This window comes from Stegodyphus dumicola, chromosome X2 (genome assembly GCF_044657685.1).
Source record: "Stegodyphus dumicola isolate Sdum_Otavi_A_Nest chromosome X2, ASM4465768v1".
Lineage (NCBI taxonomy): Eukaryota > Metazoa > Arthropoda > Arachnida > Araneae > Eresidae > Stegodyphus > Stegodyphus dumicola.
The window spans coordinates 101,620,658-101,635,491 of NC_140781.1; the positions used below are offsets into that span (position 1 = coordinate 101,620,658).

General features: G+C 32.9%; 1 protein-coding gene across 3 annotated transcripts in view; it reads right to left on the reverse strand.

Moving 5' to 3' along the window:
* Positions 1–10,401: 10,401 nt before the first annotated feature.
* LOC118182495 (oxidative stress-induced growth inhibitor 1-like) overlaps positions 10,402–14,834 on the reverse strand; it is a 71,443-nt gene continuing 67,010 nt past the window's right edge. For all 3 annotated transcript variants that reach the window (XM_085809941.1, XM_035351845.2, XM_035351846.2), the window contains exon 6: positions 10,402–14,601. In XM_085809941.1, coding sequence (XP_085666067.1) covers positions 13,641–14,601 — 961 coding nt within the window. In that variant the 3' untranslated portion in view covers positions 10,402–13,640. The remainder of the gene's footprint in view (positions 14,602–14,834) is intronic.

The following is a 14,834-nucleotide window of genomic DNA, read 5'->3' on the forward strand; positions in this document are numbered from 1 at the left end:
TTTTGTTAACCTCCTGATAGCTTTTTTGATGAGCTCCTTTAAGTTCAAGAGTTTATTATTATGATTATTATTATTATTTCCACTGCTTTTTGATGTTTAATTGACTTTGACATGACATTACCTTTTATCTGCAGTACTGTCACAGTTAGTTTCTGCGGTTCTTTTAACACTTACCATAATAAAATAATCAGTTTTTACATACGTTTTCTCAGTATTGCCGTCAGCTTACATATATTCTAAATATGAATTTTCATAACTTCTCTGACTGATGTCTGAATCATTAGCTAAAGCCTACAAGTTCTCTGAGGCTTCTTCTAGATAAAAGCCTCATTTTTTAAAATAATTTTTAACTCCATTTTCAGAAACGGCACTTATAATATGCATGGACTCCAGCAGACACATTGACTTACTTAGTTCCTTCAAAGTGCTTGCATGTTCACAATATTCAGTTCTCTTTATCGTTACCTGAAGCCCTTTACTATAATTTAAAAATTTTTTAATATCCTGATCTAAAGGTTGAAATGTTAGAAGTTGTATTTAGAAAAATGTTTCTTAGAAAGTGATCAGATGTGTGTGTGATGCTCAGTTATCTAATTAGATAACTCTGCATTAGCAAGGCTATTTTTTTCCTTTTTCAGTTCGATGTCCCATTTCAAAAGAAAATCAGTAAAAATACAACTTATTATCCATTTGTTCTTGTTGCTACGGTAAACGTAAGATATAAGGTTTTGACTCCTTTCAAACACCCAGGTTTCCTTTTTTTTGGCAATAACGAGTGCTACCTCCTTATTTATTGAAACCATAATGCACGTTAATAACGCAATAACTCGACACTTCAAATTCTTAAATCAGCTGCTGTTTCTTTTTTAATATTAATGTGTGTTCTGGCATTGTTTTGCAAAACAATTCACTTTGCTCTGTATTATCGATTTCGCGTGGCTTATGTCCATTTAGCAGTCCAGGCAAAACGTCTTTTATTCAGTTAGCAGTCGTATGGATGATCTATCTCTACTTTATTACCATGCAGTTTCGATTAAGAATGTGATTTTTCTCGTTCCAGCTTGTGAGCCATCAGTTAGTAGCTATAAAATTCTCTCTTAGCATTTTAGTGAATTTCACAGCGTTTATAGTGAAAACAGCAGTACGTTTTAGTTTCATAGCTTGAAACCGTTCTAGAATAGCAGTTTCAATGTCTCTCGACTATCCGTCTTCCCCCCCCCCCGCTTCCTAGAGAAATTTGCATTTTTTGTTACTTCTTCATCAGTTATAATTATTTATTTAAGTAAACTGCAAAGTGCTGTTTGGGAAATTCCCAGTTGGAATATATATATATATATATATATTCTGTAGCTGTCCTTGCCAACAACAACAAGATATTTTAACAATTTATCCTTTTCTTTTATTCTTAGATCTTTTCGCTTAGGCATTTTCTACAAGTTGCAAATTAAGTACTGAATAGATTAAATAAATGCTTCTTTCAGTGATTTATTCAATTTCAAAATTCACGTTTATAGCCCACAGAAATATTGAACTTTGCCGGTAAAGTCCGTTTGCCCCTTCATGATTGACCATTGCTTTCGTTACATTTTCTTGAGCCCACAGTCACCAGTTCCTTTTCGTTCAAAGACTGTTAATGTAAAAAAAAAAAAAAAAAAAAAAAAAAAAAAAAGTTCATGAAATGCTAAGAAGCATTAATTCTTTTGAGAACTCCCCGTGAATATAAAGTGCGTATCCCAAAGGCGAGGTTATGAATCTGGAAACCTTAAACGATGGAATGCAGTTTAAAGTTTTCCTTTTTCTTTCATTTGACTAAATTTTTACCTTCATCATTTTATCGCTTGTTTTTTTACTTAACTTCATTTTATATGCAAAAAAAATTTATTTTGCTGATTTCAAAATTGTGCATCATATATGCATTCAATACTTCTGAGTAAGTGGCCGAGCAGTTGAACGCTGGTACTTCGGTCAGGGGTTCAAAATCCCGGCAAACTTGTGGCTGAATCGGCGTTTCCGTGGTCTTTCCCATGTGTAATGTGTCGTGAAACTATACTTCAAAAATATAAATAAATGATGCTATAGATTACTAGATTATCATTTACTAGAATATAAGATTTTCATGAACTTTTCTGTGTGCAGCAAAGGCAACAAATAAAAATCATTTTGAAGAAGTTTTATGACCAAAGATATTTCGTGGCCTTTCCTGTATAGTAAATTTCTTAAACAAACTGTTGTTTACGTTTGAAAGTGTCTCTAGCTGTCATCACAGCCCCTTTTTCCAAATAAAATATATTTTTGTGTAAACATTTAAGTCAAACTGTGATTTGTCAAGCCCTGAATTCTAATCATTAGTAATATAATAAATAATGATTATTGTTACATTTATTTTCACAATGTTCTTATTTCTGTTACATTTTCTATTACATTAGAATTTATTAAAATTGTTCTTGAAAAATAATTTCAAAAATTTAAAAGGTTCTTCTTCTCTGTTGACATATTGCTAATTTTATAACCACCAAAATTTTAACACCTGAACTACTCTTTCCATCAACTCTGACCAAGGGAATAAAGCAAGAGAGTGATATTGGCACTGTATCTATCATATTCCTCCCGATTAGATACCTTAAAGTAAGGTTCGGTGAGTTTCTGGTTTTCTTAGTTTAGAAATTTGCATTTAGAAATCGCGCATAAGTTGGGTTGGTTGGTAATTTAAATATGAAAAATAACATTGAGGCTATCTGTCTAAGAGGAGGAATGTCTTCATGGAGGGCTTTACTAAGGTAAATTGGTTCATATTCAAATTGCACACGGGGAAAATCACGAAAGTCATACAGCCAGCTCGTTCGCCTGGCTTGGTTTTCGGGACAAACTATTAGCGGCCTTTAATAGTTCGCCACTAATGGGACCGCTTAAATTAAGAGCCAGGTTATTAGATTTGTAAATTATTTTATGTTAATTAGAAAATTATTTATTTAGACTTTATTACAACTTTTCCTTTCCATATTCTTCACCAGATAGCTTTGTGTGTATTTAAGCTGAAGATTTGGAATCTAGTTCAGATAGCTTCTAACTGAATCTTCTTGTTTGTATTTTTAGCCAGCTCTATTTAAAAATTACCATATATTCCGGCGAGTAATGCGCACCCTTTTCTTTACGAAGAAACTTAAAGGTACAGATGGAGGAAAAAATAATACGAACACCTGTGAAATAATGAAAAATCTTTATTAATAGGGGGTTGGACTACCCTTTGACTGAAGTACAGATTGAAAACGACGTGGGTTGGATGCATTAAGGTCATGGACAATATTTAAAGGAATATTAAGCTATTCCTCCTGCAGAGCGGTCTCTAATTCCGAAAGTTCGGATGGAGGTGGAAATCGGGAACGGAGTTTGGACTCCAAATATGCCCGTAAATTTAAATAATATTCAAGTTCGGAGACTGAGAGGGCCAAACAAGATGTTCAATTGCATCGTTGTGCTCTTCGAGCCATTCTTGAACACACCTAGCAGTGTGAATAGGGGCGTTGTCGTTTTGAAAAAGCGGTCGCTCCCCAGGGAATACAGTCTGGACAAAAAGATAAGACATGATCCCCTAGAATGCTTAAATAGTGATCGGATGTGATCCTCTCATGCAGAATAACAAGTGGCCCAAGACTGCGTCAAGATATCTCACCCCATACTTCCCATTCGCCACCTCATTGCTTCGCAGTCGGCGAGAGGCAGTCAGGATGAAACGCTTCTTTGGGCGTTCTCCAAACATAAAAGCGTCCGGTCGTCTGAAATAGAGTGAATGACAATTCATCTGACCATATTATCTGTTGCCACTGCTGTGGGGATCAGCCTTTGTGATCTCTGCACCATTGGCGTCGCTTGAAAGCATTAGTTGCTTTCACCAAGAGTTTACGAATTGCCATTCTGCCAAAAATGTTCGAAGTACGAAGTTCCCTTTTGACAGTTTTTGTTGAAACGGGGTCCTGGAGATGACTGTTCATTTCGGATGTTATCTCGGATAACGATTGCTTGTGCTTTCGGGCTACTAAGCGCTTCATGACTCGTCTATCCCTATCAGCCACCTTTGACTTTCAGCCACTGTTGTGCTTTGAAGCCGTCGTCTTATCCTCTTTCGTGTACGCTGTCATAACAGCTGATACCGTACTCCTTGCATACCCCACAAGGTTTGCCCACCAGCAGCCGAGCTGTAAAGTCGGTGAACACTGGTAGTTCGGTCCGAGGTTCGAATCCTGCAAACGGGCTGGCTGCATGGACGTTTTCGTGGTTTTCCCCATGTTTAACGTGTATACGAGCCAGTTTCCCTTAGAAGGTCCTCCACGAAGGCAGGCAGATAGCCCTAGTGTGCTTTGCCATAATTAAACCAAAACCCCACAAGGTTTGCTGTTTCCGTAACCGATGCTCCACTTAAACGCGCTTCAACTATCCCTCCTCTTTGGAACACTGACAGGTCTGATATTTCAACTTCTCACAGACAGTTCGATCGAAGCATGCAACGCAGATGACTGCTGTTGAGAGACTGATACCTTCCTCTTCACGCTCACTAGGTGGCAGACTTCTGTTGCAGGTGTGAAATATGTCATACTTTTTCACAGGTGTTCGCATTATTTTGTCCTCCATCTGTATATGTGCGATATTCTTATCTTTTTTAAGTCATTCATTCGAATATTTTCCCCAGGCTTTCGAACAATGTTATAACTGAACTGGGAACAATATCTGTGTGGGGGGGGAGTTCAAGGAAGTAACTAACTCTGCAAAGAGTGCGAATTGCATTCAATGCAAGTGTACGCAAGAATGTTATTCTAGGGTTTCGTGAAAAGAGAGTCATAATTCGGGGTAAGAATGCACTTCCGACCCGGATTAATTCACGGAATTAGAAGTCAGATGTTTTTTCTTTCTGTAGTCATTTGAAGCCATGAAGGGAACATCGAAGGCTTCAGTAAATTGTATTTGCTTTAGTTGAAATACAGTTAATCTAGTGTTCCTTTTGGTAGTAAATATGGCTCCTGCCAAATGAAACAAATACAGTGTTGGTTTCCAATGCAAAGACATTCAGTTTGCGAAAGAAATTAGAAATCGTGCTGCAGTAAGGATGTTTGGAGTTAGTGAAAGCTCCATGCATTAGTAAAAGAAAAACGAAATCACAATAATTAATATGCTAAAGAATAAATGTGCTATGCTTAAAGAAGCAACGAAATGGCCTATGCTAGAGGAAAGTGTTGCAAACTGGGTCCTAGAAAATCGACAGAATGGACTAATTGTAACAAGAAGCAGAGTACGTTTATTTACCTTAAAGTGGGGAAAAATGAATGCAAATGAAAGTGAGAACTTTAAAGCAACTTTAAACTGGTGTAGTCAGTCGATTTACGGTTCGGAATAATTTAGTTCTACGAGAAAAAGTTTTGAAAAGGCTTCCGAATGATTTGGACAACAAATTGATGTTTCCAGAAATATGCGATTGACCTGCGAAGGCAAAAAAAAAAAAAAAAAAAAAAATATTTACTGTCACATTTTGGAAATATGGATGAAACTCCATTAATGTTTGATATGATAGGAAATAAAATAGTTCATGTGAAAGGGAAAAGTTTGGTTCACATAAGAACAAATATTCACGAAAAATTTCACTTTACCGTAGTGCTTTCCTGCTTAGCAGACAGAGCAAAATTAAAACCCATGGTAATATTTAAAAGAAAGACGATGCCGAGAAGTAATTTTCCAAATGGTGTTTTCATTCATGTTCATGAGTAAGAATGGATGGACAAAAAGAATCCTTTTAGTTTGGGTCTTCAAGTCCTGTCTAACGGATAATATGAAGAAATTGTTGAAAGAGTGTAATATAGACATGGCAGTTATTCCAGGCAGATTAAAGTCATTAGTTTAGCCTTTAAATATGTGTATCAATAAACCGTTAAAAGAAAATTTTAAACAAAGGTGGAATGCATCAATGTTAGAAGATGGAGGGAAAAGAAAACATTTACAAAAGGAAGTCAAATGAGTTATGCTAGTAAATGGATAAGAGTGGATTTTAATAGCATGGAATAAAATTACACTCGACAAAAAAATGACATTAAAAAATTGGGAGTCATCAGTCTTTAAAAAATGTATCTAATGATATAGATTCAACAGAAGATGATTTAATCAGGGATGAGAGCAACGGGGCAAAAGTGAACAGAACAGCACCTGAATCTATAACGGAAACGAGTATGACGAACCTTTCATGTTATCCAATAAAGAATATTTTTAAGTATGTCATTTCTTTTAAATAAACAGCATTTAGGTACATGTAGAAATTGAATTTTTGTATCTGGATCTTTTACTGATTTTTACATCTGGCATATAACGCATAATTTTGATATTATTTTCTGTATTAAAAGTGTACGCTATACGCCAAAATATACGGTATTTTCCGGCTTTAGCATTCTCTCTTGCTGATGTTTAAATACACGTCGAGAAATTATATCAGCCAACTTATTCTATTTAATACATAGTCTCAGACTACATTATCGATACTCGAAGTTGTCTGTTCTGTTAATTTAAAATATCCACAAGTTACGCTTTTATGTTCAAACTAAGAATAAAATTAAAAGGTTATTTAAAACTTCATTTGTATGCTATGAGTGGTTCAAGACGTAAGCAATAACTTGCTGTCTCGTAGGCCTGCAGAATTTTAACTCTAGTTCCTAAGTATAATGGCAACTTTACAGATTCTTATTTACTATTTGATTTGCAAATATTTAAAGTATTATTATATTTTCCAGCAGAATTTCATTAACGCGTTAGTTTTTAAAATTCCAAGCCATAATGCAAATGTGTAATCAGATGCATTTGCTGTTTTTGTATTCAATTGACACTCTTGGAATCCAAGCCAAAGATGAGACGATTATATCCCTGAGTTATTTGTTATGGGAAGATTAAACAGGTGTTTAGATTAAGTGACATTTATCTTACAGGCTGAGGTGTCAAAACAGTGCTGCAATTTCAAGTGCTTTGTTGAGTAGTTGACTAAAAGAGCTAAGAATTAAGTAGATGACTTTTAATCTTAAATATCAGCTGAAAATAATTTCGGTGTTGATGAAACTAGTCTTATATTTCATCTTGCGCTTTAAAATACCTAGCATCTGAATACATTTAGTATCATGGACAAAATCACTTCACTAGTTTACTTTGGCCAATTATTGAAATGGAAGGCAGTAACTTTATTCATAAGAAGATTAGAGAAAGCAAGCTGTTTGAAAATAAAGTATGGTATATAGTGAATAAAAAAGAATGACTGCAGATGTATCTGCTTGGCATTCAGGTTTTCTTGAGGCAATAAGCCATTAAAAAAATTTAAGGCATTAAGAAAATGAAATATTTCTTGTTATTTGTTAACATAATTTTTTTGTTATGCTATTTGATTTAAGATTTAAAAAATGAAAAATTTGAATTTATTTAGAAATATGGATATTATTTTAATAAACTAAATGTAGGGTAATAAAATTGTATAAAGCAATGACAGTGATAAAAACCGTGTATAATTGTTTATATGCATATCATTCTAAAACAAAATGTAGATAATACAACTCATTTATATATCTCTACTGAAGGACGTATTAACCATAATTTATGGTATTTTCTCTTTTAATGCAGAATGCAGTATTCAGAGGCATTGTGAAGAACACTGGGTGCCAATGCATTCTTTCAAAAGAAATGCAAATGAAATAAATGCAATTTTAAAAAAATGTATATATGAATAAACATGCTTAAAGTACACAATGCAAATGAATAAACAGAAATGTTTAAAATAACCACTTAAAAACTAAAATTTAGCCCCGCAATTGAAATAACTGAAATTTTAAAAAGAAAAAAATATAATATGAAGTAAAAATGCAGTCTTTTGGGGAAAGAAAAAAAAAAAAAAAATCGAAGCACCATGAAGTAAGTGGTTGTTTTTGATGAAATTGAATATGTGTATAGCTCATATATAGATAATAAAATAATTAAAAAATCAAGGTTATGGTACCTATTCACGGCTCACAATCACCCATTCAGTGTTCAAATTAGTTCTTGGTCTAGCGGCAATGCATGCTTGAATTCGTGAAAGCAAAGAGTGGTAGAGGTTCCTAATATCATCCTGCGACACATTATGCCAGGTATTCATCAGTTGTTGCTCCAGATCTGCAATATTTTGTGGTGCCTGAATCTGGCGGCCTGCTATGCCCCAGACATGCTCGATTGGTGAAAGATCAGGTGACCTTGCTGGCCAAGTAAGAGTATCAACCGCATGGAGACAGTCCAGAGATAGGCGAGCAGTGCGTGGCCTGGCATTATCTTTTGGAAAATGGCCTCAGAATGACGTGCCATAAAGGGTGATGCACCCGACCACAGATGGTATCAACATATCATTGAGCTATCAAAGATGTACGGAGGATGACTAAAGATGACTTGCTGTCATAAGAAATAGTACCCCACACCATCACACCAGGGGTGATGGCTGTATGCCTTTGAAAAACAAAGGTTGATTGGGACCGCTGGTCCCGTCCTTTCCAGACACGAACACAGTGGTCATCTGCTTCAAGAGTGAAGCGGGATTCATCACTGAACACTATATGACACCACTCTAGACGGCTATGTCAATGTTGTGGGGTCAAAGGCAAACATCTTAAAGTATTCTGTGAGCGTAACCCCGCCTCAGACAAGCAGCGTGAGATGGTGGACGGTATCACGAGAGGTACAGACGTGGCTGTAGTGCGTTGAATAGTCGAGAATGATAACCATTGGAGTGGTTCGGGCCTGGCGAATAATCATCCTATCTGGCCTCGTATTTGTTCTCCTTGCTTTTCCAGAGCCCTTCATTTCATCGGCAATTTCTTTGTAGCAACTATTGCTGCAATGCATAGAAATGTCTGTACGCTGCAGGTCGCAGCCTATTGCTCGGTATTACCACCCATCTTCATGCATCCTTACAATGCAAACACGTTTGAAGTTGCTTAGTTGTCTGTAATGTCTTCAATATCATCGTAATGGCATCTTTAGTTGCTTCTTTATGGAATTACAATGGCAGCAACAAAAAAGATAAATTTTAAGCCTCTGTTATTGGTTTTATACTTTGTGAACTGCACACTAGAAATGCTCACTAGGATCGCAATTCCTGTTCATTTGCCTCGAAATTTTTATCATTTCCATGCTCGATTAAGTTGTTTTTGCATACCAGATTTTGTCATGATCGTAAAAGTCCTTCTTTGGTGTTTCGATTTTTTTGCAAAAGAGTGTATATGGCAAGAATGAAAAATGTTTTTTTCTTCTCACACAGAATGAAAGTAAAAGTGAAATAGGTTGCCGTAAACTAAAAGGTTTGCTACGTGTATTCTTGGTACTAAGTAAATAAAGTGCAGCAAGGTAAATTTTTAAATTACTAATTCAATTTCAGGCCAAATTTATAACATTTGGTTTTTAGCCATAATTTCAACCATATAATCATAATATGAAAAAAATTGACGTTATTTCAGAAAAGGTCTGATTTTGTGTCAGAAGATATATGTTAGAACAATCCTATATATAAATCTAATATAGATCTTAAGTCGAGTTTTCAATAGATGAAATTGCAAGTTGAATTCTGTCATCAGCTGAGTAGAATTGAAGATGTAGAACTGTACCTTCTTTTTTTGGGGGGGGGGGATTGAGTGTACCTCTATATTACATTTTACTGCTAGCGGATTTTTATCTTTTTTTGGGGGGGGAGTGTCAGAATGTTTATCAATAGTTTTACCAATTTATTGATCTTAGGAATAACACGACTTTTTCCGCTCTATAATAAAATAAAGCCTTAAAAAATAGCTTTTAAATTAAAATAAATGCTGGCTTAGGATACTTATGCGAAATACAAAGGAATAATTTTGAAATTTTGTTGTATAATCTTGGAAGAATTTACGATTTTTTAAGACAGCAAAAGTTTTTGGTCACATAAGAATGGAATAATTCTCATACCAGTACTTTTTTGTAAATATTCACCATTAAATTTTTTTATTTGTTAATGTATTATATAATTTTAAAATTTCAGTTCCTTAATCTTTCTTAACATATCATATTGCAGAATTACTCTGATTGCAGTTCAATGCAGAAAGATTTCAAAACAGATTTAGATATATAAGCTTCAGTGCTTGCATTTGAAACTTAGTATTCTGAAGCAGATAACATTTAATGTTAATTGGAAGACATTTTATAATTTAAAAAATTTTATAAAAATGTAACAATTATTTTATGCATGTTTAAGCCATGCAAGCAAATCTAACAGATTTCATTTCATGCACTTACAGAAATCCTGCACTGAATGAGCAGTGAAGCTTTCTTATGTAAAAATAGAATGGTTATACATTTCCACAACTGAAATTCATTTTACAGACACATAAAAGAAGAATTTTTTAGAAATAATATATTTATTCAGTACATCTATAAACAATTTCAAATATAACCGTCAGAGATTCTAACAGCAAAAGTGAAACAATGCTTAGAATAAACTTTAAAAACTTTAACTAAAATTTGGTAAAATGTTACAAAATTAAAACTATGTATATACTTCATCATGGAATGAAGGTTAAAGAAAATTTTTGCATAAGACTTACGATTCATAATGAATACATACTTCATATGTACACATGAAGAAACTTTGGCACCAGTATAGCATACAAAATATTAAATTGAAATGTAATGTGCATGTTCGTATCTACACTTACATAAAATGATTTACGGCATATTAACAAATATATGACTTTTTTTTTTTTTTTTCTGAGAAGGCACGTATTCCATTTTAAGATGCATTTGCATAGAATATTCTTATAAATACAAGGCTAAAACAACAATACAAGCAAACAGTATGTACAGTTAGCACACATAATGTGCAATTATGAGTCTACCATACATATTTTTCTGGATGCTATAAAACAGATTTTCAAAGTCAGATTATATCAGCTTTGTTTATCTGAATAACAAACAAGTTCAGATCACATTTGCATATTGAGAAGATACAAATCCACTCAAAATTCATATCAAAATCCTTCACTATAATGGAATAATTTATTGCTCATGAAAATGTATTGCTAATAATAATTATCTTTAAAAAATTGCTTACACTTGAATATTAAACATTTACATGTTAAATATTTATACTGCACAAGTTTTATCTTATGTAAAAATAAAACATTATACATAAACTAACTGAACAAACTGAATAAATTTCCTCATTGGCAAACAATGCAAAAGCCCTCATGTGAGATGAATCTTCATCACTCCGTGATTAGTCAAAAGTCTGCTACAATTTTCTCCCTATAAACTATACCTAAATGCTATAACCACATATAATATATTGCTATGAGAAGATTAATACTAAAATGCTTATTCAACAGGTGATGAAGTTAAGGCCTCATTAAAACATGATTGTTTACAATTTTTAAAATTCCATTACAACCACTTTCAAAGATAAAAATTTCAGTCTAAAGTCATGTAGAATTTTGGCTGAAAGTGAGATTAAGCTATTTTCACACTCAAAATTATATTTCACCGGACAAATGCTAGAGATCACATATATCAATTCCATAACAAACATCTTCTTCCTTCATTGGTTGTATGTTTTAATTCAGTAAAGTGATGATGTGTTAATGCATATGTACAAGAACATAAATTAGCACTTAAATCTATATGCATATATAAATATATGTACACACATGTGTATGCATAGTTAAACCTTATGAGAAATGAAAATTTGAATAAAAAACAGACTTAAGCGACACCATGAAAGTGAAGAAAACCTCATAAATTGAACAGATGAAAAGAATTAATAAACTTTTATAAAAATCCACTGGAACAAGCAACACCAGCATCATCATTTACTTAAAAGTGTATAACAGCTTTGCACATTGAACTAATTTAAAAAATACAGAAATCTTTCAACTAAAAGTATTTGTTGCTATATCTATTTTGTTAATCTGTAACAGCAAAGTTTCATGCTATAACAGTTTAATTGTGCTGTGGAATGATATAAGTAATTTAAATACTTGACACAAATTCTATAATGTAATAATTTATCTTATACATTTCATGTGAATTATAGATGTACCTTGGCTAATAATCTGATATTTAAAATCTTCAATGATTTCTCAGTGTCACCGTGCTTAATCAGTTTCATAAAGAAACCATCAAACACTAAATCTCACATTTCTTTCAAAACAATTTCATTTACTCAAGCAAGAGCATATGTACTCAGACATCACAGCACACATGCTGTCAAAAAGTTAGGCAACAATTACTAGATGCATTAATGAATTTTTTTCATTTATAAGTTCGTGATTTTAATTTTATAAAATGTATTTCCCTTCTAGAGTTTATACAACATCAAGGGGGAAATATTAAAAAGTCCTGTTAGCCAGTAATCCTGTCTAAAGTTCTATTTTTGATTGAATAAATCCAATTCTAAAGATAAGTCAGCAGATACAAAATTGTGACATTACATTAAAATTGGTTCACTAAATATGTGAAAATTTATATTCATATCTGCTTACCTCTAAATAAAAAAAAAATATTCTGCTCCACAAATTTTATTTGATCCTCCAAAAATAAGAAATGAAAATAAAATATTTTAAATTATTACAAAAATTCAGCATGCCAAACTTTGTAGCTAAAAGAGTGAAGGTTTAACTAAATGCTGTTGTCATGAAATTAGCCACTGTGCATAAAAAAGATAAAAACTAGAAGATACAACATGTATCCAACAAATAATAAATTTAAATACATATCAAGAAACATTCTTTGCTCAAAACTGAAAACTTTTTGTTTAGAGTTGAATATAACAAGATTAGAAAAGCACACTTTCCAAATTCCTCACACTCATAATTTATTTTTAAAAAATGCCTTTAATCCGCCCCCTTAATGATTCACAAAATATTAAGTAGATTTACAGTCTAGATACTGTACAGAATTTCTTTCAAGAGTTCAAAGAATCTTTTTGGTAGCCAGTATAATAAAGTGCATAAACTGAAATAAATTTCCATACGTAATAATGATATTTTTAACTTCTAATTTACCAGATTTTGATAATACCCTATAATTCAGAAATGCATAATCATATCATGATTACCAGTTAATCAATTATTTAACATTAAAACATAATAAACCCTAAAAGATGAATGAGACAAAATGCTTGTACAAAAATAAGATATGTAAATATTTCAATATTCTATCCACACTATCACCAGATATCAAAACAGTATACAATCTAGTCATATTTAACAGATATTTACACACTTATGGAAAATAACAACATTACAATGCATGTGCATATATAGCTGTGATAAAGCACTTATCCTATTATCTATCATTATATAAAAATATCTAAAGGCATTATTATTACAAATATAAAAATTAGAATACAAAAGTTAATAGAGATTTGCAATGCAAAACTTAAAATTTTCTGAATCTCTATATAAATAATTTTTAAGTACATCCTGTTAGTTATTAATAACATATCAGACCACATTACCTATGCATAGTGGTGTCATTATAACAAGGAATTATAATCACAAAAGTGTTGCTTAAAAAACTAGTCATAAGAAATATTATGTGAAACAAATTTTGTGAGCAATCATCAGACTAATATACAATTCCTATACATTCTTAGGTTTAATATGATTTACAATATGACTAGCAGCTGCAAGACACCCTCCCTGCACAAATCTGACAAAGTTATCACCAACTAAAGGACCAACAGCAAATATGCCAGGATAATATAAACTTTCATGACTATACAACTTTATATCAATAGGATTATTCTTGCAATTAACAGGTTCCTCAGGATTTACACCAAGCTTCAAACCTTTGTGCGGCAAGAATGTCAAATTAGGATGCATACCAATCAAGACAAGTACGTAAGAAACTTTTATGAAAAATAATTTCTTAGTGTTAAGACATTCAATGACTACAGTGCCGTCAGGTTTGATAGCACAAACCTGAGAGCTTGGAAAAGCTTTATAACCCTCATAATGATCTTTATTTGAATCTTGCATCATTTGGTGAACCTTATGATATTCAGGATAAATATCTTGTGGAAGTTTATTGAAAATGAGATCTGGATCATAGACTGAACGTCGAAATACATGCACAGTTGGAATGCCATGAAAACGAGCAGCGATTACTGCATCTGCTGCACTAAGACCAGCACCAACAATGAGCAAACAGCCAGATTCAGGGGAAAGTAATTCTTTTTTAATTACCTCTTCTAAAGATGATAAGGAATACAGCACAAATGGTAAATTTTCACCTTCAATATTTAGCACATTTGGCTGATCTGAATTTCCAGTAGCTAGAACAACATTTGGTGAAATATAGCTAAAAGTCTCCTGATGACCGAGTTCCGAATTTGGGCTTTCAATGTTTCCAGTAATTTTCCACAGATGATCAAAGCCATGACTATAAGCTGTAGCTTTATCTACTGGTGCAACTGATGTTACTACAGCATTATTTACAAAATACTGGTTTAAGTCTTGTGAATGCACATAATAACGATAATATTCTGCAACCAGTGCAACATTTGCTCGCTTCTGACGCAAACCTGAATATCCTAATGACCTAAAAGGTAATAAAAATATATTTTTAAATTCCCAAATATTAACAGTTAATTCTAACAAAATTAAGAATACAAGAAATACACATGCATATGAAATGAGCAAAATTATAAATTAATCTTACAACTACAACTGCATTTACATGCTACAACTGCATAGTTACATTGATGTCCCTAAATTGCCAAGCATAAAATAAAGATTTCAGAATGCAGAATGGTTGTCTACGAACAATGAAAA